General features: G+C 35.0%; 12 protein-coding genes across 12 annotated transcripts; 5 read left to right on the top strand and 7 right to left on the bottom strand.

Moving 5' to 3' along the window:
- Positions 1-528: 528 nt before the first annotated feature.
- NAEGRDRAFT_64921 (uncharacterized protein) lies at positions 529-2,868 on the top strand (the record flags this gene model as incomplete). Its single annotated transcript, XM_002679627.1, has 1 exon — positions 529-2,868. The coding sequence occupies one exon, from the start codon at positions 529-531 to the stop codon at positions 2,866-2,868; it is 2,340 nt and encodes a 779-aa protein (XP_002679673.1).
- A 532-nt stretch (positions 2,869-3,400) lies between these two features.
- Positions 3,401-7,665, bottom strand: NAEGRDRAFT_64922 (uncharacterized protein; the record flags this gene model as incomplete). Its single annotated transcript, XM_002679758.1, has 5 exons — positions 3,401-3,551; positions 3,601-3,959; positions 4,006-5,570; positions 5,617-5,776; positions 5,821-7,665. The coding sequence occupies 5 exons, from the start codon at positions 7,663-7,665 to the stop codon at positions 3,401-3,403; spliced, it is 4,080 nt and encodes a 1,359-aa protein (XP_002679804.1).
- A 648-nt stretch (positions 7,666-8,313) lies between these two features.
- NAEGRDRAFT_47369 (uncharacterized protein) lies at positions 8,314-9,147 on the bottom strand (the record flags this gene model as incomplete). Its single annotated transcript, XM_002679759.1, has 1 exon — positions 8,314-9,147. One exon carries the CDS (start codon positions 9,145-9,147, stop codon positions 8,314-8,316), a length of 834 nt encoding a protein of 277 aa, XP_002679805.1.
- Positions 9,148-10,718: 1,571 nt separating this feature from the next.
- Positions 10,719-11,630, top strand: NAEGRDRAFT_47370 (uncharacterized protein; the record flags this gene model as incomplete). The annotated part of the gene is made up of 1 exon (XM_002679628.1): positions 10,719-11,630. The coding sequence occupies one exon, from the start codon at positions 10,719-10,721 to the stop codon at positions 11,628-11,630; it is 912 nt and encodes a 303-aa protein (XP_002679674.1).
- Positions 11,631-11,936: 306 nt separating this feature from the next.
- Positions 11,937-12,374, top strand: NAEGRDRAFT_64925 (uncharacterized protein; the record flags this gene model as incomplete). The annotated part of the gene is made up of 1 exon (XM_002679629.1): positions 11,937-12,374. One exon carries the CDS (start codon positions 11,937-11,939, stop codon positions 12,372-12,374), a length of 438 nt encoding a protein of 145 aa, XP_002679675.1.
- A 4,445-nt stretch (positions 12,375-16,819) lies between these two features.
- NAEGRDRAFT_31907 (uncharacterized protein) lies at positions 16,820-17,032 on the bottom strand (the record flags this gene model as incomplete). Its single annotated transcript, XM_002679760.1, has 1 exon — positions 16,820-17,032. A coding segment is annotated over one exon (213 nt), but the record flags the coding sequence as incomplete, so codon positions are not given.
- A 1,198-nt stretch (positions 17,033-18,230) lies between these two features.
- Positions 18,231-19,393, bottom strand: NAEGRDRAFT_78938 (uncharacterized protein). The gene has a single exon (XM_002679761.1). It carries the CDS (start codon positions 19,272-19,274, stop codon positions 18,252-18,254), a length of 1,023 nt encoding a protein of 340 aa, XP_002679807.1. The 5' UTR covers positions 19,275-19,393; the 3' UTR covers positions 18,231-18,251.
- Positions 19,394-20,528: 1,135 nt separating this feature from the next.
- NAEGRDRAFT_78939 (uncharacterized protein) lies at positions 20,529-21,344 on the bottom strand. The gene has a single exon (XM_002679762.1). It carries the CDS (start codon positions 21,304-21,306, stop codon positions 20,545-20,547), a length of 762 nt encoding a protein of 253 aa, XP_002679808.1. The 5' UTR covers positions 21,307-21,344; the 3' UTR covers positions 20,529-20,544.
- A 672-nt stretch (positions 21,345-22,016) lies between these two features.
- NAEGRDRAFT_47373 (PAP2_haloperoxidase domain-containing protein) lies at positions 22,017-23,924 on the top strand (the record flags this gene model as incomplete). The annotated part of the gene is made up of 1 exon (XM_002679630.1): positions 22,017-23,924. One exon carries the CDS (start codon positions 22,017-22,019, stop codon positions 23,922-23,924), a length of 1,908 nt encoding a protein of 635 aa, XP_002679676.1.
- Positions 23,925-24,438: 514 nt separating this feature from the next.
- NAEGRDRAFT_31883 (uncharacterized protein) lies at positions 24,439-24,894 on the top strand (the record flags this gene model as incomplete). The annotated part of the gene is made up of 1 exon (XM_002679631.1): positions 24,439-24,894. The coding sequence occupies one exon, from the start codon at positions 24,439-24,441 to the stop codon at positions 24,892-24,894; it is 456 nt and encodes a 151-aa protein (XP_002679677.1).
- Positions 24,895-24,918: 24 nt separating this feature from the next.
- On the bottom strand, positions 24,919-25,902 carry NAEGRDRAFT_64930 (uncharacterized protein; the record flags this gene model as incomplete). The annotated part of the gene is made up of 1 exon (XM_002679763.1): positions 24,919-25,902. One exon carries the CDS (start codon positions 25,900-25,902, stop codon positions 24,919-24,921), a length of 984 nt encoding a protein of 327 aa, XP_002679809.1.
- Positions 25,903-26,071: 169 nt separating this feature from the next.
- Positions 26,072-26,767, bottom strand: NAEGRDRAFT_38410 (60S ribosomal protein L9). The gene is made up of 2 exons (XM_002679764.1): positions 26,752-26,767; positions 26,072-26,702 (listed from the first exon to the last, which is right to left on the bottom strand). The coding sequence occupies exon 2, from the start codon at positions 26,699-26,701 to the stop codon at positions 26,105-26,107; it is 597 nt and encodes a 198-aa protein (XP_002679810.1). The 5' UTR covers position 26,702; positions 26,752-26,767; the 3' UTR covers positions 26,072-26,104.
- Positions 26,768-26,845: the final 78 nt, after the last annotated feature.

Here is a 26,845-nt window from a genome sequence, read left to right on the forward strand (position 1 = left end):
TATCTTTTTCAATTATGGAATTTTATGCTTTTGAAATATTGTAATCATGTAACCATCATTTGTAGACTCGACAAGGTACATCATTTTACTGTAGAAACATTATTGTAATCTCTTCTTTGTTTGAGGTTGTTGAAAATCATAATGACATATGTTTTTGATTTCTTGTGACAGATCCACTTATCAAAACCTCAACATCTGCTAGGGGGATCTAGAGATTGTTATCGTATTATCTTGGCATGTACTTATTCGAAGACTTCTCACCCTTAGTAGAAATCTAAAAATACAATCTTTACCTTCAAAAATTACAACTGTTGAGGTTGTATGATATCCAAGAACTTGGCAGAAAAAACTACTCGAAAAAATGACTAAAGTTCAACCTGTTCATGATGACAATAAGAAGGTAAGTTTCAAAACAACTTTACTAACATTCAAATCAAGCAAAATAAAAATGAAGATTTGCTTCTCTTAGATGGTGAAAAGGAAAAGCTTTGCGAAAGAAAGAAAATCATTCTCAAATCTTGCATTTCCATGAGATTAATCATTACCTTATTAATCATTCTCCTCTTGACGGCATGCTCCATCCTTACCTGGTTAGCTTCCTTCATTGGATCTATAACTGCCTTAGAAGAATTATCCCAGAATCTTGTTTCTAGAGTTGGAGAGAAGGCCATTACTTACATTGATAGTCAACTGGATCCTGTTGTGAAACTTTCATCAAGTTTTGCAGCTGACATTACCAACGGATCAATTTCTCTTCAACCCTCCATTAGCAACTTGTATCAAAAAGCAACAATCTACAAAGCATCAAGTGTTGGTGTTTTCTATTCACAAAGTTTGTACTCTGTTGTTTGGGCAGGTGTTTATCCGAATGAAGTATTGACCTATTCAGAGGCAATTCCTGGTCTAGTTTATTGGAAATTGGATGCTAGCAATGGAAATGTGGTCTCAGTGTTCAAAAATACGTCTACTATTCCTTTTTCAATCACTTCTCAAGCGTTCTGGGCTGGAAGTTTTGCATTATTCAACTCAACTGGTGCTGAAACGATTCTTGGAGCTCCGTATGTGGTAATCAATTCAGGAGTAGTGATTTATTGTTCTACAAAGATTTACGATCCAGTATTGATGGTTCAAGGAACAAAAAAAGTTATTGGAATTGCAAAAGTCAACTTGACCTTAAAGACCGTTCAGGATTTTTTACAGAAATTGTCCGTGATTGGAAATGGATACATAATATTATCAGAAACGAATAACAATGTGATCGGAGCTTCTATTAACTCAACTGCAACTGATGGAGTGTCTAGAATTTCCTTATTTGACCTTACTGATAAAAACGCTGGTCAACTGATGACAGATCTCAAAAATCAATATGGAGATATGAGCAAAGTTCCATCCTATAGCCAAATAACTAGTAAGGGAGTAGAATATTTCGTTTCCAAAATGGACTACCAATATCTCAATGTTCGTTGGAATCTGTATATGGTAATTTACAAATCTGATATCCAAAGAGTTACCAATATTAATACTGGTATCTCAGTTGCTGTTGCAGTTGTAGTTATTGGAGTGGGTATCATTTGTGGTGTCTTTATTGGACATATTGTAACGAAACCTCTCAGATTCCTTGAAGATCAATTTTCAAAAATCAAAACTTTTGATTTGAATTCTTGTAATTTCATTTCAAGCCAATTCAAAGAAGTTGATAGAATTTATGAGCATTTGTATGATATGGTCACTTGGCTTAATGAATTCAAGTCCTTCCTCCCAGAGAGTGTCTTTAATCAACTCAAACATATGGAACTAGTTGAAGATTCGAAACAGCACTCAGCAACTATTCGACAAAGCGTCCATGATTCACAAGCCATGATGTCCAGTGCTCAACTATCTTCCAAGCATTCTGGAAAATCAAGTAATCTCCAATCTGGCTTGGGAGGAATTACTTCTGGAGGTTTATTTAAGGTTGGATTATCCACGAATAAGGTAACAATAGTCTGTGTTAAACTATTTGGGTTTTCTAATGAGAATTCCATGCATGATTTATCGTTGCTATTCTCAAAGATTGCTTCCTGCCTTTCAAACTTGTCCAAAACTATGCAAGTCACTGATATGAAGATTAATTCTGTCGATGAATTTCAATTATGTTTTACAAATGACAAGAAGAAGAAATCAGAATTTTTGGCCTTAGATGCAAGTTTGAAAATTGCAAAGGCATTGAATAATATTACTGGAAAGTCGGGTCAGAAAATTGATTATTCAATTGGTGTTTGTTCTGATTTGGCAAATATTGGAAATTTGGGAACTAGTTCACTAAGATATTTTTCAATTGTTGGTTCTGTGGTTGACAATGCCAAGATAATTGCATTATTGGGACATTCTAGTGCTAGCAGAGTTCTTGTGGATGGAAATACTCTGACTAATGTCAAGGAACAATTCGTATACAAACCTGTGGATCGATTGGAAATGGAACTACACTCTAAAAAGACAATTTGTTCGATTTTTGAAGTGATTAGAGAGAATGTTGTTAATCAAGATGAATGGCTATACGAATTGGATCAATCGAATAGTAATAATAAGTATTTAGAGTTACAATCTATTTTCCATCAACTATTCGAAAGTTCATCATCCATTTCATTCGAAACTTTGAATGATTTCCGATCTAAACTTTCCCAATTCATGAATGAACATCCACAAGAAAGTTCAAACATGACCAAGACTTTAGAATTCTTAGAAATGGTTTTACAATGCTCTTCAGAATCTCAATCCCATGAAATGCTAAATAATTACAAAACTGTTTTGGAGAAACATTTGACCACTCTTTCTAAATACACCTATTCTGATTCCGATGTTATTGTAACCAAAATTAAAATTGATTAAAGTAACTTTGAATATCAATATGTTAGAATTCAGTTCAGTTTTTTCTCAAATTCCAATAATTTAATTGTCCACAATCCTTTCATTCCATTCCTCAATCTTTTGTAAAATTTCATTAATGTTTGGTCTTTCCTTTGGGTCATGACTCCATGATTGTCTAATGAGTAAAGTCATTTCAAAAATGATATCCGAGTGGTAGTTCAACACTTCGTTCCTAGGTAGGAATGTTTCACACCAAGTTTGACATTCCTCTGCAGTAGAAAATGGAATGACAGGTCTCAATCCTTCTTCACAAACACTCTTATGGAATTGATATGAGCTATTAAATACATTTGGTTTGGATAATTTCAATTTTTGAAGAGCTCTTGCGTCCATACTTTGATATGGTTCTGTTATTTCGAATATTAATTGCCACATTACAATAGCCAAACTGTAAATATCAATTGATCGAGCATCATTTCTACCAATATCTCCCGAAAAGAGTTCAGGACTGTTTCACCACCATATTATTGATATTGCACAATTATAAATCCATTCAGAAAAAAACTAACCTCATATAATTACTCGTTCCAATATGATTGGTGAGGGCTGAAATGCTGTGAGAAGACAAGACTCTTCCCAATCCAAAATCACACAACTTGGCAGTTCCATTCTTGTCTAAAAGAATATTTGCTGGTTTCAAATCTCTGAATAATTGTGGACTAATTAAAAAATACTGAGATAGATCAAACATACCTGTGGACAATAAAGTTCGGCTCCAAACAATGTAGATAATTGATTCCACTGGCTACATTGAGTAGAATGGACAGTTTCAGTTGAAGTGAACACTTCAATTGGTGTAATTCCAAGCTTCTAATCAAGGATTCCAAACTCTTATCCATATATTCCATTGCAATAAACCTCTTTGTGGGTGTTGATGAAATACCATAAAAATTGATAATGTTGGGATGTCTCAATTTGGACAATAGAATGGCTTCAAATTTGAAATCATCTTCTGAAATATTAATATTATTCAAGTCAAATACTTTGACAGCAATAATAATTCCATTATATTTGGTTGAAAAGACACTTCCCATTCCTCCTTCTCCAAGTCTCTGAGTTAAAAATGGTAAATTAGAACTAAGAATATGAATAACGTACCTTAATTGGTTTGTCCATGTGTAACAGCTCAACAGGAATAATAAAATTCTGCTCCTCCTCACTGGTTGGCTTGGATCCAGAGCCATTACTTGTATATTCCATTTCAGATTGAGATAAGAGTCTTTGATCTAAAGTGAGGTCAGTATCATTTATCCTCTTTTGCTTTCTGTACTTCCTTGTGATGAAAATCAAGACAACTGAAATGATTGCAATGACCAATGCAAAAAATCCTATCAGTCCAAGAACAATTCCCAACATTAAATTGCTGTATTCACATCTCTCTCCACCAAAGCCTTCCTTACATTCGCACATATCATGCTTTACACAATTTCCATTACGATTGCAAGCTTCAGATCCAGATATTCCAAAACAAATTGCAATTTGACATGAAACACCTGTATATCCAATACTACAATTACAATTATTTGGAGAAATACAAGTTCCATTAGAAGAACAAACAGACTGGCTTTCACTGGAAATCCCATTACAAATAGGATATTGACATTGAGAGCCAGAAAATCCAGCATGGCACACACACTTGTTATATTCAACACACGTTCCATTTCCGCCATTGCACGAAGTGCTTTCATTTGAAGCAATGCCAAAGCATGTGGCTATACATTCTGTCATTGTCATACTAAGGACATACCCATCTTTGCAGTAGGGTTTCATCTTGTATATGACATTATATTTGGAATCTGAAATGTAGATTTCACCTTTTCCATCATTGGAAAATGTAATACCTTCAGGAATTCCCAATGGAGCACTCACTGCTGACAATTCCATATTAGAATAGTATAGACCTCCATAGGATGTGTCTGTTCCATTTCCAGCAATTGTTGTAATTATTCCATCTTTGATTCTTCTAATTCTACCATTGTTAGAATCTGAGAAAATGATATCCTCGTATGGAGGAATGAGCTTTAAAAATGTTGGACTGTTAAGTTGGGCGTTTTTAGCAGGTAGTCCATCTCCACTAAATCCCTTAATACCTGTTCCAGCCAATGTTGAAATTGTTCCATTTTTGTAAACTATTCTAATTCGGTGATTGTTTCGGTCAGAAAATATGATGTCCCCTGTGATTTTTGAATAAGCAATACCAGATGGGTAGGCCAAAGATGTTTGTAATGAATTAATATCATCTGCATAGAATCCATATCCACCATTTCCAGCGATTGTGTGCACAATTCCATTTCTAATCATCCTAATCATGTTATTCGTTACATCAGTGAAATAAATGTCATTATTTGGTGCGATGGTCAATCCAAGACAATTTCCAATAGCATTTTCAGAAGGACCTAAATCTCCAACTCCTCCAGCAAGTATTTCTATTGTCTTTTTCATAGTATAGACTCGAATTTTATCATTTCTAGTATCGGCCACTAGTACCATCTTCTCCTCTAAGGAATTTGCTACTGCATGAACAGACATAGGCCCATTAATTTTGGCAGTAAGTGCTGAATCGCCATCTCCCTCAAATCCAGGAAATCCTGTCTGGCTAACAACTGTTCTAATGTTGAAATCAGTTGTTGAAATGGCCCTAATCTTATTGTTAAATGTATCAGCTTCAAGAAATGTTAATTATTGAATGGATAGAAAAACAGAACTTACCAACATAAATGTCTGAATACCCATAACTGACACTGTGAGGATAAAAGAGCTGACTTCTGATAGCTGGACCTTCATCACCACTACTTCCATCAATTCCTGTTCCTGCAAGTGTTTTTACTGTTACATCTGTAATCACTCTAATTCTATGATTATTTGTATCCTTTTAGTAACTTGTTAATGTTTCCAATATGTGATAAAACTTACAGCAACAATTAAACCCATTTGTGCTGAAATGACACCCATTGGGTTATTGAATTGAGTTTCGAGTGGTAATTTACCATCTCCATTGTAACCTGGTTCTCCAGATCCAGCAACTGTTGAAACTATTCCAGTAGATAACGTAATTTTACGAATAACATGATTATTAGAGTCTGCAACATAAATAGCACTATATTCAGCATGTATTCCTGAAGGGTGGTTGAAAGTGCTGTTCAATGCTATTCCATCTATATGTCCTTTAATACCTGGTTGACCAGCAATAAGTGAAACAGTTTTTGATAGCAAGTGAATACGCCACACACAGTGATTACTATCCGAGAAGAATATATATGTTTCTCCTTCACGTCTAAGTGTAGTAATGCCAGATGGTCCACTAATTCCATGATCCTTCTTATTTGCAATTGTTGAAATAGTTCCATTTGTTGAGCTGATCATTAACACACGATCATTACTCGTATCTGACACAAAAATCAAAATATCATTTGAAGAGGCAAAAGAGGAGACTCCTGATGGTCTGTTCAGTACTGAGGATTTGACATTGGTTGGTGCATCTCTTGAAGTGGAAAATTTGTTTCCAAATAAAATGGAATGGCTAGCAGTATTTGATTTGTTGAGTTTGACAAGAAAGTTTACAGTCCAATAACTAATATCATTTGAAATTAGTAAATTTGAATTCAAGTCCAATGCTATTGAGTATGGGTTAGAAATTATTGGTGTTGCTCGATACGGTTCATCTTGTGAGAGTGGAACTAATGTATTTTCAACTATTCCAATATTTCCATCTGAGAGTGTGTAATTGAGTATTGATGCGGATCCAGATTCCAGAATTAATAACGATGGAGAGCCGCTACTATCTGAATAGATCAAATCTTTGGGTGACCTTAGTAAAAATGGTGCTTTCATATCTTTTGCATTCATATTAAAAACTCTCATTCCATTCTTTGAAAATAGAGATGAAATAATGCCAGTTTTCAAATCAATTTGTCTTATATGGTTAATTCCTATCAACCACAATTTACTTCCAATAACAGAAAGTGAATTCAAAAAATTAATGGAAGCGTCAGTGGCTAAACCTCCATCCCCTGAATCTCCTGATGTTATAAAAGCACCACCTATTGATGTAGTATTCATTCCAATGATGGAAGATCCCGAGTACTTGACAGTGGTTTTAAATATTTGAAAGTCTGGAAACTTAAAATAGTAAAAAGACTCGACACTGTCAATAATTTCATTATTGTCAAGCTCAAATGTCAAAAAGTTGCTGCTGCCACTAAGTGAGATGATTGTCGTTATGTTTCCACTTGTATGATGTAATTTCCTTATAGTGTACAAAGCAGCAATGTACAAATCATTGTTTGAATTGACATGAATAGAATTAATATGTAACAAGTCGTCAAATCCTGGAATCTTTTTCACAGAGGACTGTCTCTCATCGATTTCATAAATTCTCGTATAATCTGAATAGTAAATAAGAATCAGGTCATTCTTTTTGTGAACAGAAAGTAAACCCAACAAGCAAAATGTCATTTCACTCAATTGTGTAGTTGTTTGCGAATCACAATCACAGGATCGACCACCAGCTATAATCACAGAACTCCCACTAGTAGCATTATATTTAACTAGATTACAAACACCAGCTTCTTCCTTCATACAGTAAAATATATCATTTCCATTCTCATTGATTGGTTTAGCCAAATATCCAACAGTTTCCAAAATTGTTTCCACACCCCCATCTGTTAAATTTAATCTCATCAATGACCACACCGATGTAGAAACATATCCACCGAGGTAGACTATTTGTTCGGGATGTTGAAATGATTCATAAACCATCTTGACTTCATACTTGAGCCATGGTTTTGTCTTGTTGCTGGTGGCCAAGTAATGGCTTGATGGTATATTGGACACCAACACTAGAACCATCAGTGGGAGAGGTGTATCCACTCGCAACCATCACCAGCATCCAAGTTATGGCAATGAGAAAATAAAGATTGTAATGGATTTGCTGTCGTCTCATTTTTTTGTGAACATTCAATCCCATTTTGATATTCGGATCAAATTCCTTGTAAAAGTTTAAATCCACATCATCATCATATGAGACATAGATAATATTATCTAATTTCAGACAGAAAAATATTATTAATATTTTGCAAGAGTGGACCAATGATAGTACGAAAAGGTGGCATGAATTAATTGCTGGAAAACAACCAATTTATAATCCATCATGAAAATTTCTTCTACTATTTAATTCTGATTTAGCAGGGTGATGAAATCATGATGAGTAATTACCCATTGTTTTTTTTTTGTTGAATATTTAACGGTCGGAACAAACAACTTTCAGCGGTTTTGGTTGGCGCGAAATTACCCTTCCTTTATGAGTGAATGTTAGTGAACCAAGAGAATGTTGAGTCATAAGTGGATGTAGAGCAATAAATATTCAGAAATAGTATCAAAACTGATTGAATGTTAGGAAGTTTCCATTTATTTGTTAAACAATGTTTTTAGAGAATAGAGAACCAAGCCAGTCAACCCAATTTTCACAATTGTTTTCAATACTTTCCAAATAATAAACAAAGTTGGAGAAAGAGTTTCCTTCAACATTTCATCAATATCCAACTTGGTTGGGATTTCTCTTTTAGAATTGAGATTAAAACTTCTATTTCCTTGAAGTTTTTCATCGAATAGAGATCGCAATAGGAAAGAGGCAACATCCTGACGAGTAACTTTGGATGTGCCTTTCGGATAATTATTATCCTCTCCAAATTCGAAATCTAGAGTTATTGGTGAGTCCACCAATTGAGGAGGTCTTACAATGGCATAAGTAATTTTGGAATCTTTGGTCAATTGGCACAAAGCTCTTTCAGAATTTGCCAAATCTTGATAAACATTGTGGATAATATACTTTTTAAGGATATTATCAAAAAACCATGATTGTTTCACATCGAGAATGCCAGCCGACGTAATAATTGCAATTCTCATTGGCTTATCCTGTTTTAACATTGCTTTAACTGTATTTGAAACTCCAGTTTCTACTAACGTTGTCTTTCCAATAGTTTTTGATCCGAGTGAACTAATCACATGAGTAACTGATGAACTAATCAACTCTTCCACATCTTCCAAACGAGTAGCATCTCCCTTCACAATTGTCATCAATTCTCCAAAATCCTTCTTCAAATACGAAAGCATACTAGGATTCCTGGCCAACACTCTCACTTTCATTCTATTCGAAAGGAGTAGTAAGAGACATTGCTTGCCAACTCCTTGAGTAGCTCCAAGAAGTGCAATTTCACCAACAGTTGAATTAAATTGAGACATTTTTTAATGTTTAAGTTGGGCTGAGTTGAATAAGATTGATTTTGAATGGAATTGAAATGTGCGATCAGCGGATGTATTAGTAAAATATCCATCTCTCAACAAGAAACATTTATTCCGCCACGCCTCTTGAATATGGTTCATCTGGTTGGTTGGACATTTTGATTCTTACGTTTACTTCCAATTAGAAAAATCTTGTTTAATTTTGAGTTGATGAAGATAGCTTAACAATTTCACTCGGAGTTTGATAAGAGTTTGAAGATTGCTCACAAATAACAACACTTTGTGTTTCTGTTTCAGTAGTTGATGACATTTCTCAAATTATTAAAAAGCTATCACTGTATTTCAAGTAATCTTAATTTTTTTTGGATAGAAATTGATAATTTCATGCTCCTGTATATAAAGCTGTAAATTACAAAAGAAGCGCTGAATTGTGAACTCTCGGAAGTTGGCTACCTTAAAATCTTAATTCCAATTCGGATCAAGTTCAAAGATCAGAGTCATCACATTGTTGAATACACTCTTCAACTTCAATTTGAATGAATCAAAGTCCTTTGAATTTCCTTCCGTTCTGTCCACCTTATTTTACCTTAATGATTTCTCTCTCTGAGTAAAATCCTCCAATTCTGCTGTGTTGTGGTGTTACATAGATCACAACCCAGCAGAATATTAAAACGCTAAGAATTCATCAAATTGCCCGAACAGAGAGAATTTCAATAACAAACAAAATGTTGTCATCAACATGCAAATCGTCAAGCACCTTAATCATGTTCGAAATTCTTCTCCTCATTGTTTTATTACTCAACAGAGAAAGAGTAAATGCACAGACGTGTAAAGTTGGCACCTTCCTTAATCCAACTCCTTGTACCAATTGTTCTGTTTGCTCTGGAGCTGCATCTTCTTCATGTTGCACACTTGATAATGATGCAGTGGTCAGAGGAGTATTACAATTGATTGATCCTACCAATGAGAGTTGTCTGAATAAGATGAAGGAATATCTGTGTGCAATGTGTGATCCGAAGAATCAGAAATTTGTTGTGAATGGAAAATTAAACATGTGCCGTTCGAGATGTTTGGAGAGTAATGATTTGTGTGGGGTTTCGGCAACCATGACTTGTTCTTCCAATTCGGATAACAATTGTTGGAGTGCAGCTGTATCGTTGAATGTTGTCAGCTATCGAATGCTACTACCCATCTCTTTATTAATCTTCTTAATGTTTGTTCATTAAAGATTTAATAAATATTACCAAATAACGAGGAAATTCCATAGACCAACGCACTCACCAAACAGAAACAACAACAATCGTTATATTATATAGATTATTGATTTATTGGTGATGATTTCATCTCCGTGCTTGACATCATTATGGAATCAAAACGATGGGGCAGAAAAATATTGCAATTGAACAAACATCATGCCGGCTGATTCACCAAAAGATTGTCAAGTTTGAGCTAGGACTTTGAATTTAATACAATTTGATTTTATTCGAAAGTTCACTTTAGTAAATATTGTAAAGTGTTGATTAGTTTGACATGACACCGTAACTGCGCAAGATAATTACTTCTTTACTAACATGTTCAGCATCATAATCAAAAAAATGGCATCAAACAACCGAAACTTTTTCGTCTTGTTTGCTTGTGTGATGAGTTTAGTCTTCCTACAACTCGTTTCGGCCAAGTTAACCATCCAACCAGAAAGCAATTCTTGGTGGATTCAACTTCACTCTACCGAACCAGCCAAATACATTAAAGTTTCGTATAAAACTTCTTCAGGCCAAAGAGTTTCGGTTACTGCAAAACGTCCAAGTTGGGATTCAGCACATAACTATTTCACATGCAGCGCACCAGCAGAAATTCCAAACAATGCACTCACCACCTTTACTCTTATCAAAATGAATGGAAAGCGTCAAACCATGTCCATGAAATTCTATAATCGAAACTCTGTTTCTTCTTCTGGAGCTAGCTCTCACTCTGGTGGACACAGCCATGGATCCAACCCTTCTAGCAGCGGCAGTGGTCATAAAATTGCCTATGCCACATGGTATGACCAAACAGCTGCTGGAACTCCAGTTTGTGGATTCAAAACTAAATATTGTGGAGCTCCCTCAGATCAATTCGAAGGTCTTGGCGAAAGAGTTGGACCATGTTCTGGTGGATCTGCCAGTTCCACATGTCAAAATTGTCAACGTGGCTACTGTTATGGTCCTAAATGTGTAGCTCCACATTGTAAACATGGTGGTTGTAATAAGAAACTCAAAATTTGGTGTGTGGACACAGCTCAAGGAGCTTGCAAAACCACCAAACCAATCATCATGACCATTAATAATATTTGTCCGAAAAGACATCCTTGCAATACATGTAAGGGAGGTGAAAATCCGTGTGCCAGAAAGGATCACTTGGATTTGTGTGAGAGTACCTTCTTTGCCATTGCAAATCATCAACCAAGAGCTAAGGGATTGAAAATTGCCTTTGAATTGGTTCATTAAATATTTTTAATATTTATTAAAACGATGATTTTTTATACTATTGTAAGTCAATACATGTAAAATTTGATAAAAAATATAATTGCAAAAAAGAAAGGAAACTGGAATTGATTGAAAATGGAATTCGGTTGATTGTAAGATCTTTGGGATTACAATTGACAAGCTGTGTGGGTAGGAAAACTGAAGATGTGAGTGATTGACATTTAGAGAGATATAACATTTTGTTAAAGAGATAACACCTTTACAATAATAATATGGATAATAAAATTGGAAAGATTATATTAGAATCATAAATAAAATATCAAAAAAATGACAACACTAACAATCAATACCAATTTCATTTTAGAGGGTTTTAAAAGCTTCCGTAAATCCCTTACTACATCACCTCTCTTTACAAAATCACCTCCCGCTAAAACTATTCGAAACCTCAATACATCCAATCATTCGAATAATGATAGAGACCACGACGATTACTTCTTTCACGAAGAAGAATTACAAAAGAGAAGAGAATTACAAGTAAAGAAAATACCGGAAAGAAAAAAGGAAGAATTCGAAAGAAGAGTAAAGAGACGAAAGGTTTCGATTGGTTCCGCCAAGTATAAACCAGTTGTAATTGTGGAGGTAAAGAGATCAAACTTGCAAATTATTAGTTCCTTAAACTTGGAAACTCGACAAGATTTTGATGAGAAACCAAAAATGGTGATGAGAGAAAGAAGTAGAACTGCCGCACCTTTACTTCACCTTTAGACGAAACTTGCAGAAGAAAGGTTTTGGAGCTTATTAAAATGGTTGGCCCATTTACAGAAAAACAGAATCTTTCTCTAATAAATAGAATAACTTGCGAGAATTAAAATTATTTTTGTAATTTTTGTAATTTAATAAAAAAATTTAATTAAAGATCTGCATCTTCAATCAGAGAATTTTCAATAAGAATAAACAATGCCTCCAAATCATCTTGTTTTTGTAAGAGTTCAATACTTGCAGTGTCTAATCTGAAAGATTTATCTCTCAATCGAATAAATCTGATGGCCTTAACAAGAATGTCAAAGATGATGTGTTTGTGGGCCTTGTATGTCTTATTCCTCAATCGATCAATCATTGAATTAATATCACAGAATAGTGAGAGAATAAAGACTGCATGCATGATGAATTTTCTCGTATCAACGTCATCGTTGGAAGAAATTGTGAGAATATAATCGAAAAGAGTGGAAACTACATTGTCGTTCACTCGTTCAGATTTGAGCATACCAATGGCCTTAATGGCATGTAAACGAAGAATGACCATTGATCTTCCTTCCTCGATGATTCTCAATAAGAGAGATTGAACTACCTTTTCATCGTTATAATTTGCAACGTATCCTAAAGATTCGGCACAGAGAGCTCTGATTACTTCTGGAACTTCACGATTTTCCAAACGTTCCATCAAGTGTTGGACAATGTTTTGTGCACCCCTTTCTGATTTTCTACCCAACAAACGAACTGAAACTTCCACCACACCAATGTCAGTATGTTTCAATAATTGAATAAAAGTATCAATGACTGCTTGATTGTTTGTATGACTAATCTTTTCCAAAGTTGTTGTACATGAGGTAATAACTTCCTCTGATTCTGAGAGAAGTCGCTTACAAAGAATTTCAATGATTTTCTGATCACCTTTCTTTGCAATTTGAGCAAGAGCAATGGCACTCTGTTCTCTGTTTACATCCTTGGATGATCTGTTTGAAAATTGTTCCAAGAGTGCACAAATGACAACTTCATCCTCCTTTGGAGCTGAATATCCAAGTGCACAAATAATTCTGTCAGGTTGAGATGAGGTCTTTAACATTTGAAGGAGTTTGCTAACAAGGGCAGGATCCTTTCTTTGACTGATAGATCCCAAGGCCATTGCAACTCGGTATGCAATTGACTTTCTTTCATTTTCCAACATGTTCAATAATCTGTACTGAATAACAGGCAACAAATCAGGAATAACAACTGCAGAGAATGCTTCACTGACAATCATGTCATCAAAACTGCTTTCTTTCAAACAATCAATGAGTGTATCAATAATTTCCATGTCACCCTTTTCGGCTAATTTACCCAAGCAAATACAAGCTTCATAACACTTGTTCGAAACCTTGGTCAATTCAGAAATAACAAGCGGATCACCATATTTTGCAACAGATCCCAATCCAATACAAGCAACCTTTCTAAAGTTGTAATCGTTCAACATTGGAATCAACATGTTAATAATTGTCGAATCTTCTTTCTCTGCAACCTTTGTAATTGCTTCAATGGCTGCTTCAATAAGAGGAACGTTGGCTTTGTTGCTTGTACCCTTTGGAGTATTGTTAATAATATTAGTTAGGGCTGAAATAACCGCCTTGTCACCTCTATCAGCCAATTTACCAATACAAATGCAAAGTCTCTTTCTAATATTGATATCCTTGGTTTCTTCCAATTTCTTAATGAGAATCGAGACGAATTTTTGTTCTCCCTTTGGCATAATAATTGAAAGTGCATGAATAGCATATTCGTTGGTTTCTACGTGTTGTAAAAGCCCATCACCAATCTTTTCGAATAATTGATTGTACATGAACGATCTAGTAATTGCCTTATTTCTCAAATCTTCTGATTTGTGAATGAGTCCTTGCACAATCATTGAGACATTCTCATCAGTCTTTAATTGCTTCATAATCTTGGAGTATTCTTGATGCTCAGATTTTGGTCTCTCCATAATCATATTGTAAATAACACTGTCAACTGAAGTCAAATCCTTCTTGAATAATTTCATGATGAGTTTGATGAAATCATCAAAATCGTTTTTGGCCATTTCAGATGCACAGAACAAGAATGTTTCACTAATGAATTATAAGATGAAAACTATTCGAAATAACTTACGTATAGAATGGATCAACAATAAATTGTTGAATTCTTTCCTTGAAAAATTCAAGCTTGTTCTTGGAAAATGGACCAGTTGCTCTCACTCTAAAATCACTGACAACAGATGTGTTAGCCCAGTGACTTGCTACAAGATATTGTTGGAAAGAAGTGTGACTGAAACGATATTTACCATCTCCACATGCCATAATTAATGGGAATTTACCCGAGTCAATTCTAGGTTGAAGAACTTTCCATTGGTTTTGGAATTCTCCATTCGAAACTGCATGGAAAATCCAATCGTCACCCTTGGAAACTAAATCATTTTCTGCAGTGCTGGTAAACAAGCCACCATCACTGGTATTATTGAGAGATAATTTTCGAGCAACTTCAATAGAATTAGTAAAATCTTGAGAACTGAACGTATGTCTTCTCAATTTGTGTAAAAAGATGGACACTTTTCTCAAGAATTCAATGAGGGTAATTTGCATTCTATTGACTTTCTGCTGATCTGACACCAACTTGGTATAGTGAAGTCTGGTAATTGTTTGGAGAGCATTTTGATAAATCTTGGATCTGATTTCTGGAAGGGAGCCATTTGTCTTGTACTCTTGAATGATGAGTGAAAGTAAAAGTGGATTCTTTGCCAATTCTCTGTACTTTCCCTTGATTGCTGAAAAGAATAAACTATCCACAATGTTACGTTTCAGAGCAATCTTCTTTTGAATATCAAATGTTAAATTTTCCAAAGTGGCAGCAATAAAGGAGGAGAAGAATTTTCTTGTTTTAGAATCAGCTTCAATACCACCCAATCTAGTTGTAACCATAAGTCCATTAGAGTTAGAAACTTCATCTGGAGGTGGGAATTGTTCAACCAGAGATAGCAAGAGTCTCTTCTTTTGTTGAGGAGAAGCAATTTCATCAATACCATCGAAAATGAAGAGAACTCGTTGTTCCTTCATGGCTGTCATCAAGTAGTGTTCCAAAAGATTGACATACCTCACACTGTTACCATTGGCACTATTTTGCATACTGGCACCAGCACTAGCTCTAATACATTTCAAACGGAAATCAGCATCGGCATTTCTCAAACTAGCAAAAATACCAGCAGGAATGAAGAGTGGAATGAGAATTCTGTCACCAGTGACTTGAGAGGATTTACGTTGCTCAATCTTCTTCTTGATGAATCTTGTGACCACCATCTTGAGCATTGAGGTCTTTCCTGATGAAGCATTTGAAGTAAGCAAGAATCGAAGATTATTAGAAGGAAGTGAAGAAATGAATTCTGCTCCATCTTCATGGAAAATATTCTTGTACTCTTCATATTCAACTTTTTCGTCTGTTTTACCATTCGAAAGTTCTTCAGAAAAATCTTCAATAATGTGAACTCTTCTTTCATTGTCGAATTCCTTGTCATCACTGGCTTGTGTAGTGGTGGTAGTAGATGCACTGTTTGTTGAAGAGCCAGTTCCAATCAATTCATCAACCCAGTTCTTTCCATGTTGAATCAAATGAAGAGGAACACAATGCTCATCCACATATAAAGTTTCCTGACTGATTGGCTCGACAAACAGTCTTTCATTTTGTAAAATCATGTCCAAATATTGGCTTTCTGCTGTTTCATAAGCTTGTTCAGAGAGAGGTTTCAAATATTCTTCAATATCCCAATTCGATTCTCCAATAACAAGACAATTTTGAATCAGATTGAGTACGTCCAAGTTGAAAGGAAAACCTGCCTTTCTAACTAGATTGTTATAACTGAGAACGGTAACAATACCTGTCCTTTCATCGTCCACAATGTCTACATCAAATCCTTGATTGGCTGTAATCATCTTCTTGAAACCTCTTTCAGCATTCTTTGGAATTTTGTCAAAATCCAAGTATTCTTGGTAAGCTTGTCTAAAGTTTGCCCAGGTTACTTCTTTCATTTCTGACCAACCACTTTGTTTCCAAAATTCTCTGGCCTTGTCCAATTCAATAGATTTGAGTGGGTCTCTAATTTTCATTAATCTAGCTCTTTCCAATTGTCCTAAAAGACTTGCCAATTCTTTAACATCATTATCTATGAATTCATCACTTTTGGATGGTGTAGAAGGTGTATTTTGATCTATTTTTGGTATCAGTTCAGAAATTTCCTTATCCAAATCACTAATAATTTCCTTAGCTTCTGGTCTATCGACTGGGTCAATCTTTAAACATCTGTCAATAATTCTAACTAAAACTTCATCATTATTCTTCAATCTTTGCATGATATATTCTGGATTATTTCTAATTTCATTGATTAAATCAGGAATTTCACTTTGGGAATACAAACAAAGCAATTGGAATAATAAAATACCCAAAGACCAAATATCCACTGCCTCATCATAACGCTTACTTTCAAGCATTTCTGGGGCAATATATTTCATTGTACCCATGACAGTGTTCATGAGTTTTTCATCTTTCCTAGTGAAACCAAAGTCACAAACTTTGATCATTTGCTTATTCTTTGTAAGTAAAATGTTATCTGGTTTGATATCTCTGTGTGCAATTTTCTGACTGTGCATATATTCCATACATTTACAAATTTGTTTAGTCCAACTCTTGATTATATCAGTTTCGAATGGACGTTGTTCACGTTGTCTTCTGGAAATTTCTAATTCCAAACTTCCATCAATACAATATTCCATAACAATATAGAAACGAGTTTGTTCAACAATTGATCCCTTCTTTTTCTCTTCAAAAATGTAGTGATGTTTCACAATATTTTCCTGTTGCAAGGTCAATAAAAATTGTAAATCTCTTCTTGCAGTTTCTATTAAAGAATTAATTTCAAATCAATTGATTGAGGAGAAAAACTTACCAATTTCTTCTGGATCTTCACAAACAACCAACTTGATGGCCACGTTTGCATCTTCTCCCTCGAGTGGATTTTTGAGCTCTGCAGAAAAAACTGCTCCTTCATTACCTCCACCAATCTTTTTAACAATTTTGAAATCTTTTAATGTTCTTTGAGTACTATTCTCGATTGTTGTACTATTCACAGTGGCAATGTCTTTCTTTTCTGTTGTTGTTGTTGTACTGTCACTTTCTTCACTACTATTGGAAGGTTTAGTTTCAGATGAAACCTCTGTTTCTTCTGGTTTCTTCTCGGTTGTATTAACTGTATTATTGTTAGATATGGTATTAGATGACTCGGATGATGATTTTTCAGTTTGAATTTCCTCTTTCGTCTCGTTATTTTCAGTAGACGAAACCTTTTCCATCCCATTATTATTGATATCGCCATTATTATTATTGATAGCAGCAAGACTTCCATTCACACTACCACCCACCAATGAAGATGATGACGATCCGGCCGAATTATTCATAGTCGGACTGACAGCTGTCGATCGAGGTGTTGTTCCTCCAGCACTATCAGCACCACCTCCACCTCCAACACTTCCATCATTACTTCTTGGTGAATACAATAGACTATTACTATTCCCTCCTCGTGGTGTTGTTGGTGAGGCCTCCACTTGCACCTTGTTGGAAAAACTCTCGTGCCTCTTGAGCGCGTTAAAAATGCTATCAGACATTTTTTTTTTTTGGATGATGAAAATTGCTGTTGTTGATGGGAGGATGAGAATGAACGAATGAGGAAGGGACAAGAGACGAGATTTCAGTGATGTTTGTCTGAGGAAGTTCCCTGCAAAGAGTTTGAGAGAAGATTTTTTATGGTGGATTCGTGTGAGTTTTTTTTCGATTTGTATACAATGGTTGATTGTAATAAATTAAAGGATTTTATTAAGGGGAAGCAAAATTAAATTGAAGGGAAGCATTTGGAATGGTAGGAGGGAGAGGTGGAGCCATTCCAATTGGATGTGCTGATATTCCAGATAAACTTCCAAGGGTTAACCATCTGAGCAAAAGAATGAGACCAATCATGGCCAAATAAATATAAAAGAATTTCAATGCCAAAAGTGCAATATTCAAAATAGCTTTGAAAGCAGACTCTAAAAATGTATCTTGTTGACTTGGTGTCATTGTAACAGTTCCAACTTTGAGTTGATTTTGTAATTGCATTTCAATCCAAGTTGATTTGATTAGTGAAATGTAGAGTTGTTGATTTTTGATAATTCTTGATGGAGAGGTGTTTTGTACATTGTTATTTACAGAATTTTCTCTTAGTGAGGTTGAAATTTGGTTAGTTTGATTCGAATGAGTTTCTAATAAATTATTTGAGGTATTGTTTTGAGAAATGGATGGAGGAGTGGAAATGGTAGAATTCTCTGATAATGTTTGATTGAGGGTCACAATCGTAAACTGTTTCTTATTTGATTTGATGAGCAAAATGACTTGTTCATCAGTTTTATGGGAAAGAACGAAGAATGCAAAAACAAACAATCCAATCGTTGTAATTATCAATCCAATTCTTCTCTCATGAATCAAAACCATACTATAGTTGACAATTTTTTGGATAAAGGTGTTGCTTGATTGAGTAGTTGTTATCGTTTGATTATCATTGTCCATTTCCCTATTAGGAATTGATTTCAAAAAGGATTTTATCTTGTCCAGAACGGAAACAAGACATAAACACAATACTAAACATAAGAGTATTGTCAGGTGATTAGGACCTGTCGCCGATGATGTTGTTTCTAAACCTGTTTCATCCACACTATTTGACTTTCTATTACAAAAACTAAAGAATTGAAAGTTATGCGAAATTAACCAATCATACACCATTGAATGTATGGAAAATGGTGGTATGGCAGTCATTGAACAAAACCACGACGATTCATCCATTACAATTTGATTATTACTGTTCATTTTCAAATCTCAATGCTCGGAATCTATTTTTCAGTCAACTGCTAATTTGTCCTTTCGTTTTTATCAATTATTATTAATAATAAATAACCCTGAGAGAGCTCTTCAGAAGGAATGCTGTTGTTTTTTTTAAATATATCATCATGCTGGTTGTTGGCTTGGATTGATTCTTACCAAACTTCCAACATGCCTCAAAATGGCACTCCAACCAAGAATTGAAAAATTGGCGCGATAAATGGAAGATCCAAAAAGACCTCACTTGCCGAGCGCTGAAGGAGGAGAGAAATTGCTTCCGCTCTTAAGGAAAATCCACGCTTTATCTGCATCAGCAAGATGATGTTGTTTTTGAGCTTGTGTTGAGAAGGTTATGAATTGGCAGTTGACAGATATTGGAAAAAGTCCGTCTTATTGAAATATAAATTTCGCTCGTGGAAAATGAGGGTGTAATAATGTGAGAGTGTAAATTACCGATTAGTTCTGTTATCGATTCTCAATTTCATCACCCTGAATGCATCACTAGAAAATGATTGTCATTTGAGTTGATTAGTTTCGGAATTGATTTCAAATTTTTCGAAAGGACATTAGAGAATCACCTCATGCTCACTAATCTCTCTCAGCAAATGTAACCTCATAATTAATCTGGGGATGACGCTTATTACTCAAAGTGCGATGATCAGCGCACTAAAATCGTGGCTTTTGGATTTTGATTGTTTTTTAATATATCCTTAAAGGAATGAGAAGTTTTCTTTGATAATCTCCTGTAGAATCTGTGATTTACAGTAAATTGAGAATGACAAAGCTTTTTCTGGGATTCAAACAAGGTCGATTTATAAATATTTAAAACAATTAAATCGGAACAATTAAATAAGAGATAATATTTGTAAAATTATTTAGCAGCCAGAATGGAAGAGTCCCCTAATTATCTTTTTAATTTCCGAAATCTGTGGTTGTCGATCATATTAATTTTTAACACGTTTATTCATCAGAAATACTGGCGTTCTCTCTATCATTTCTATAGAATTCGGGTAGCTCTTCTACGGGAATGAATGTAAGGGTATGGATCTTCAATTCTATTGGAATAGAATTCATGAATTGAGTCAAAGTAGGTAGTGATCCCTTCTTTCCCGATGAGACTACTGTTTTAAAATCATCGATGCGAATTTCCCATTTTTCAAAGTACTATTAATGCATAGTGATTATGTCAAAGTTCAGTGACTAGAAATTTAAGAGAAAAAGCCCAGGAAAAGATGCCAAATTACCTTAGAGTGTGAATTTATTGTAACCAAGATTGACAAGTAGAAACAGCGTTAGGAGATGTAGTTCCAACTGGTGGGAATCTCAACCATTCTCTCATGGAAACTTGTGAAACACCCAAAGTTGGATCGTGCATTGGCATGGTAGCAACACCTTGAGCCATACCAACTCCCCATTGTGGATGTTGCAAATCAAAGATAATAGTTCTGGCATAATCTAAATTTTGTTGAGCATCTCTCCAACCATCAATGAAAGTTTGTGAGCTAACTCTAATTGGAGCAGTGAATTGAGTATTATTGGATTTGTAAAAGAATGAATAATATCCGAATTGAGCAATAGCATCCTTAGGAATTGGATAATTAGTGAATGGATCAGTCTTGGATGAATCCAAAGCAACAACTGTCAACATGTCAACATAAACCTTAACAAGTGGACTTCCAAAGAATCTACGGTTTGATGTAACAGCACCAACAACTGAATATCCTTCAAAACTACCCTTTTCTAATCTGAAACTTGTTGGTAAATTGGAAGAATTGGTAAAATCAATGCCGAATCTTGTCTTGAAAAATTGCAAACCTTCATTCAAACGTTGAGCTGTGAATCGTTGAGTATTTAATGGATATTCTAAACGTTTAGGGATTAATTCAAAGGAAACAGCATCATCATATAAAAGTGTCAATTCAGCAATAAAATTCTTGCTTGGATCACAAGTCACTTGTCCATATGTGAAATTTGCAAGAATTAATAATATTAATACATTAACAAGAAGAATAAACTTCATATTGTACAAGAGGAGGAAGGAGAGGTGGTTAATAATTTACAAGAGGAAAGAAAGACCTTTCGTTTAGAATCGTTTTTTTTGTTCTGAGATTAGTTGTGTGGTGAACACTTCATTGTGACCGACACGTTTGACAATTAAAAAGATATTTAACAACAGAATTGAGAAGTAGACTGCCTTTATTTATTTTGAAACCAATAAGAATCTTCTAATGACCAAAAGCCCTTCATAAGATATTGTAAAGGTTACATGTTAATTATTGTAATGTCACCAATTATGAAGAAGGTACTCTTAATACATTACTTGATTGAGTTAATTGGGTAAGCATCTCTTTTGAGGAAGGTAATATCTTGGGAAAATGTTTTACAAAAGTGCCAACTTGCCGGCTGTCATTTTTTTGAAATGGCAGTTGACAACCATTAAGAAGGTATTTAATGACCCGCTAATCTCATAGATCCTTTTTCTTTGCGCATGTTCCAACGTATTTCACAATCGAACCTTCAAAACCAGAGTCATTTCCAATAACAAAAAAAATCAAAACTAATCTCAATAACCTTTAGTTCACACTTTCTCTCTGTATCATTATTATTATCCACAAAGTGTTCAATTTACTCTAATTGATTCACTGCCCTGTACACTTCCACCTTGTAAAATATATTTCCTTGTAACAATATTAAATAATGACCTCCAACAATTATTGTAAATTAACCATCATGATGTTTTTCATGATGATATTATTCATGGCCTCTCTTTCCCATGCCTACTCTCCAACCACCGAAACTGATCCAGATGAATACGATACTCAATTCTCCCTCTCTCTAGTTTCGAATACTTTAGGTTCTATTGAACCAGGTCCAGTAACCAGATATCCAGATGCCTACGAAAAGGCCACAAGTTTCTTCAGAAATCAATATGGTTTAGATATTTCTGCTGATGGATCTCGTCTCCCAGTTGGTGCTCAACTCGTTACTGGTTCTGCCTCAGCTTACGTTATGAATTATGCCAAAGTTCGTGGTTATCCAATTTTGGCAGGTTCACAAGATGTTGGAGTTCATGATGATACTATTAGTATTGTCCTTTCTCAACCAGCTGTTGTTCATGGAGCTTATGGTGGTAAGAATGGAACTTTTGTCGATGGAAATTCTGTTTTAATTTTTGGTTTTTATACTTTCTTTTGGAAAGTTAATGGAACTTCAGTTTTTCCAAGATCTACCTTTGCAGGAATGATGCCAATGAAGATTGGTCCAGATGGTTCAATGGTTGTTGATTGTGAATTGACTTCTAATATATTTGGAAAGGGTATGGCTAGAGGAATTATGCTCATTAGAATTAATCCTCTAACTGGTCAACCTTACACAACCATTGTTAGTTCACATACTTACCAAATGTCAAAGACTGATACATCTCCAAAATGTGCTGTATTGACAACTGAAAAGGACATTCACAATGATGACTTTGTTGTCAAGTGGAATAATGTCTTGTTGAGCGTCATTCGTGATTTGAAAGTTGCTCCACCAATTGCCTCAAGACAAATGGCCATTCTTCACACTGCCATTGATGATGCCCTTGGTAATTGCAGAAGATTGAGATATACTTCTAGAAAGTGTACTCGTGCTACTTTGGTTTCTGTTATTTCATATGCTGCTCATCGTGTCTTGTCCAATTTGTATCCAGCTCAAATTGATTGTTTCAATGGAGCTTTGAAGAGAGCTTTGGAATGTAATGAATGTAAGACTGTTCCTAGAACTGAATTGGTTGCCATCGGTAAATCAGGTTCTTTGGCAGCTGACAGAGTTTTGAGATGTAGAGATAATGATGGTAGTACTGATTTTGTTGATTATAATTTCTCTAATGGACCAATGTCTTATCAATCCCATGCTCCAAACTATGTCAGAGTTCCATTGTTACCTCAATGGCCAAATGTTGAACCATTTGGTGTTCAAGATGTTGATTCTTTCGATCAAGGTCCTCCACCACAAATTGGAACTCCTGCATTCGAAAGTTCATACGATGAAGTTTTCACATATGGTAAGAATGATTCTAGTGTGAGAACATTTGAACAACGTAGAATTGCCTTGTTCTGGGCTGATAATGCTGGTACAAGTACTCCACCAGGTCACTGGAATATCATTTTACAATCCATCATTAGAAAGATGAATATTGTTGATACTTTCAAGATTTCTGGCATGTTTAAGGTTTTGACTAGTTCATTGGCTGATGCTGCTATCGTCTGTTGGTATCATAAATACAAGTATGATGCCTTCCGTCCAGTTACTGCCATTGCCAACAGAAATAGAAATACTAATTGGTTCCCATTTTTGGCAACTCCTCCATTCCCAGAATATTCTTCAGGACACTCAACATTTTCTGCTGCAGGTGCCAGAGCTTTAAGTTTATTATTGGGAACTGATGATATTTCCTTTGAAACCATTTCTGAAGGTTATGTTCATCATGTGAGACAGTTCAGTAAATTGTCAGATGCTGCAAAAGAAGCTGGTAAATCAAGAATCTATGGTGGTATTCACTTTGAATATGCCAACCAAGCTGGTTATACTTCAGGTGTTGCTGTTGCCAATGCTGTTTACAATCAGTTGTGTAGAAATGGTTCATGTCTCGTATAAATAAAACTAATCCAATAAGAATTTTCAATAATTCTGAACAAATTATTATTCCCTATACTCAAATCAATTGAACTATGTAAATAAAATTAATAATTTCACTTCAATTCATTGAGAATTGACTTACTTAATATTTTTCAAATATTTTTGATGGAGAATCTTACAAAGGCGGGAAAATGGAATGTAGTGCGTACGCAGAAAATAAAAATAGATTCAAAAAAAAATACCTCGAAAAATGATGCAACAACTCTTGACCATTTTGAATTTGTCTGCTGAGGATGCCGAAAACACTCTTCAAACAATTAAAACTGTGATGGATAAGCAATTGGGACAATTTTATAATTCTACAAAATGTGATTTTACTAAAACCATTCCATACGGTGATCTTTCTTATGATTTTGTGATTTGTTTGGAAAAGAAAATTAGTGATGAATTTATTTTGGAATGTTTCCGAGTTTTGAAGAATGGCGGATCTATTTTCCTTGCTAATAATAATGACAATTCTGATGCATTGATGATGAACGGATTTTTAAGTATTACACAACAAGAAAGCGTTGTCAAAGCTACTAAACCTTCTTTGAATTTGGGATCCAGTTTCTCCCTCTCAACTAAACAAGCACAAACTGCTCCAATCAACACAACTACACAACAAACCAATGTCAAGAAGTGGACTTTGACAAATCTCGATGACGATGATGTTATTGGTGATGATGACTTGTTGGAAGATGATGATTTGAATAATGCTAGCACTAGTGATGATTGTGGAACTGGTATTGGAGGAGAAAAGAAGGCCTGTAAGAATTGTACTTGTGGTAGAAAGGAAGGTGAAATTCCAGAGCCAACCGAATATGTTAGTTCTTGTGGTAACTGTTTTAAGGGAGATGCTTTCAGATGTGGAACTTGTCCATATCTTGGTATGCCAGCATTTGAACCTGGTGAAAAACTTCAACTTAAGAACACTATGGATATTTAAAGCTATTTTAATTTACATATAAACCTAGTTTGATTTGAGAAGCTTTCTAATACTCATCTTGATAATATCATCAACTTCCACTCTTGCTTGTCTCTTCTTATCCAATTCTTGAGTTGTGAGTTGAGCAAGGAATGGCATAAAGTCTTGTTCAACTTGTCTATGTACAATATCGTAGAAGAAACCCTCTTCTTGCAGAGTTGTAAAAACATTGAGATCCAAATTTTCAAGATATTGATTTGCAAATTGTCTACTAGCCAATTTTCGTCTACATTCTTGTTCTCTTTGTAATCTTTGTCTTTCTTGTTCCTTACGACGCTCCTTCTCTTCAAATCTTCTCTTTTCAGCTGCTTCAAGTCTTTGAGTTTCTGCCAATTCAGCATTACGCTTTTGAGCAAATTCTTTCTTTTGTTGCTTGAGAGCTTCCATTTCTTCCTCTTCCAAAACTTCAAGCATTGATTGTTCTAATGTTTTTCCGATAATTACTTCCAATATTGGTGCAACCTCAAAGTCAAAATCAAACAAATCCTCTTCCACTTGAACACCTGTATCAACACCTGTTTTTGAGGGTATGAAAACTGGAGATTCAGGTCTGTCTTGAAAAGGATCTGTTTGCGTCCACACATCTGTTTCTTCAATTTCCTCCATATATGTTTCTGTTTGGATTTCAATATGTTTCCTACCATCAACCGGATCTAAATTTCTCTCAGCTAGTAATTGTTCTTGTAAATCTCTTTCTTGTCTTTGTTTTACTTCCAACAATTTTCTTTTTTGTAGTTGTTTTTCCCTCTTTTCTTCGAGCTCCATTTCAAGTTGTTGGTTTTGTGGTATTATTTGTTGAGCATAGGTATTACCTCTGTAAACTCTTCTATCATACATAATATTTCCAGTGTTATTCAGAGAGTTCCCTCGGCTAGATACTTCCGCAAAGGGATCTCTATACTTGTTCTTCTTTGAGGAGTTGTTGACAGGCTTTGGCTCCTGCTGAAATGAATGAAATGCTGCTTGCATTTTTTTTACTTGTTTTAAAACTGACAAACTGTAAGTTTTTAGTTCAAAAATGGCGCCATTTTATTTGTTGAGAGATGATGAAAAAGGGAAACTTAATACCTATGGCAAGATGATGAAATAAGGATTACGCAAAGATTATTAAAACATAATAGAAAAATATCATGATCAAATTATAGAATTTTTGGAATTATTTTTAATGTGTTTAATATTCATATTCAACTTCTTCATTTATGAAGCCTCTTTCACTGACGTAAATACCGTCCAAGAACTTACGAATATCCTTGTTCTTAACGAGGGTAGCAAGATGGATAGCGGCAGCAGAGTTGGAGACAAGTTCCAAATCATTACCAGTAATTTGAATTTCGTCCTTTTGACCAGTAACTTCAACAACACAACCTTCTCTCATGTCGACCTTTCTGACTCTCTTTTCACCCAAGAAGTTTCTGATTTCAATGTTCTTCTTGTCGTCAGAAATCTTACAGTTGACAGGGAAATGCGCATAGACGAATCTCATCTTGTACTTGTATCCCTTGGTAACACCAACAATCATGTTTTGAATGTGGGTAGCAACAGTTCTAACGAGAGATGATTCTCTTCTGTTACCGTGGAACTTTTGAACGACAACTCTAGTGAAGTTATTTTCTTCAGTTGGTTGTTCAACGAAGACGTCGAGTTGAACGTGTTGGAAGTTTCTATGCAAAGTACCTCTTGGACCAGTAACGGCGACACGTCTAGCCTTGACAGTGATGGTAACACCCTTTGGGACCTTAACAGTTTCGACAGTGTTCAAGCTCTTCATTCTTTGTGTAAGCAGGTGGTAAGTAAAAAACCGAGAGGATGACAACTTACTTGTTTTGACGATTTTTTTTTCAACAAACTTTGTTTAATTTTTGGGTGACTAAATCTTTACAATGAAAAAGTTTGCTTGGATTTTTGAATGGAT

The sequence above is a fragment of the Naegleria gruberi genome (genome assembly GCF_000004985.1).
Source record: "Naegleria gruberi genomic scaffold NAEGRscaffold_12, whole genome shotgun sequence".
In the NCBI taxonomy this organism is placed as follows: Eukaryota; Heterolobosea; class Eutetramitea; order Acrasida; family Naegleriidae; genus Naegleria; species Naegleria gruberi.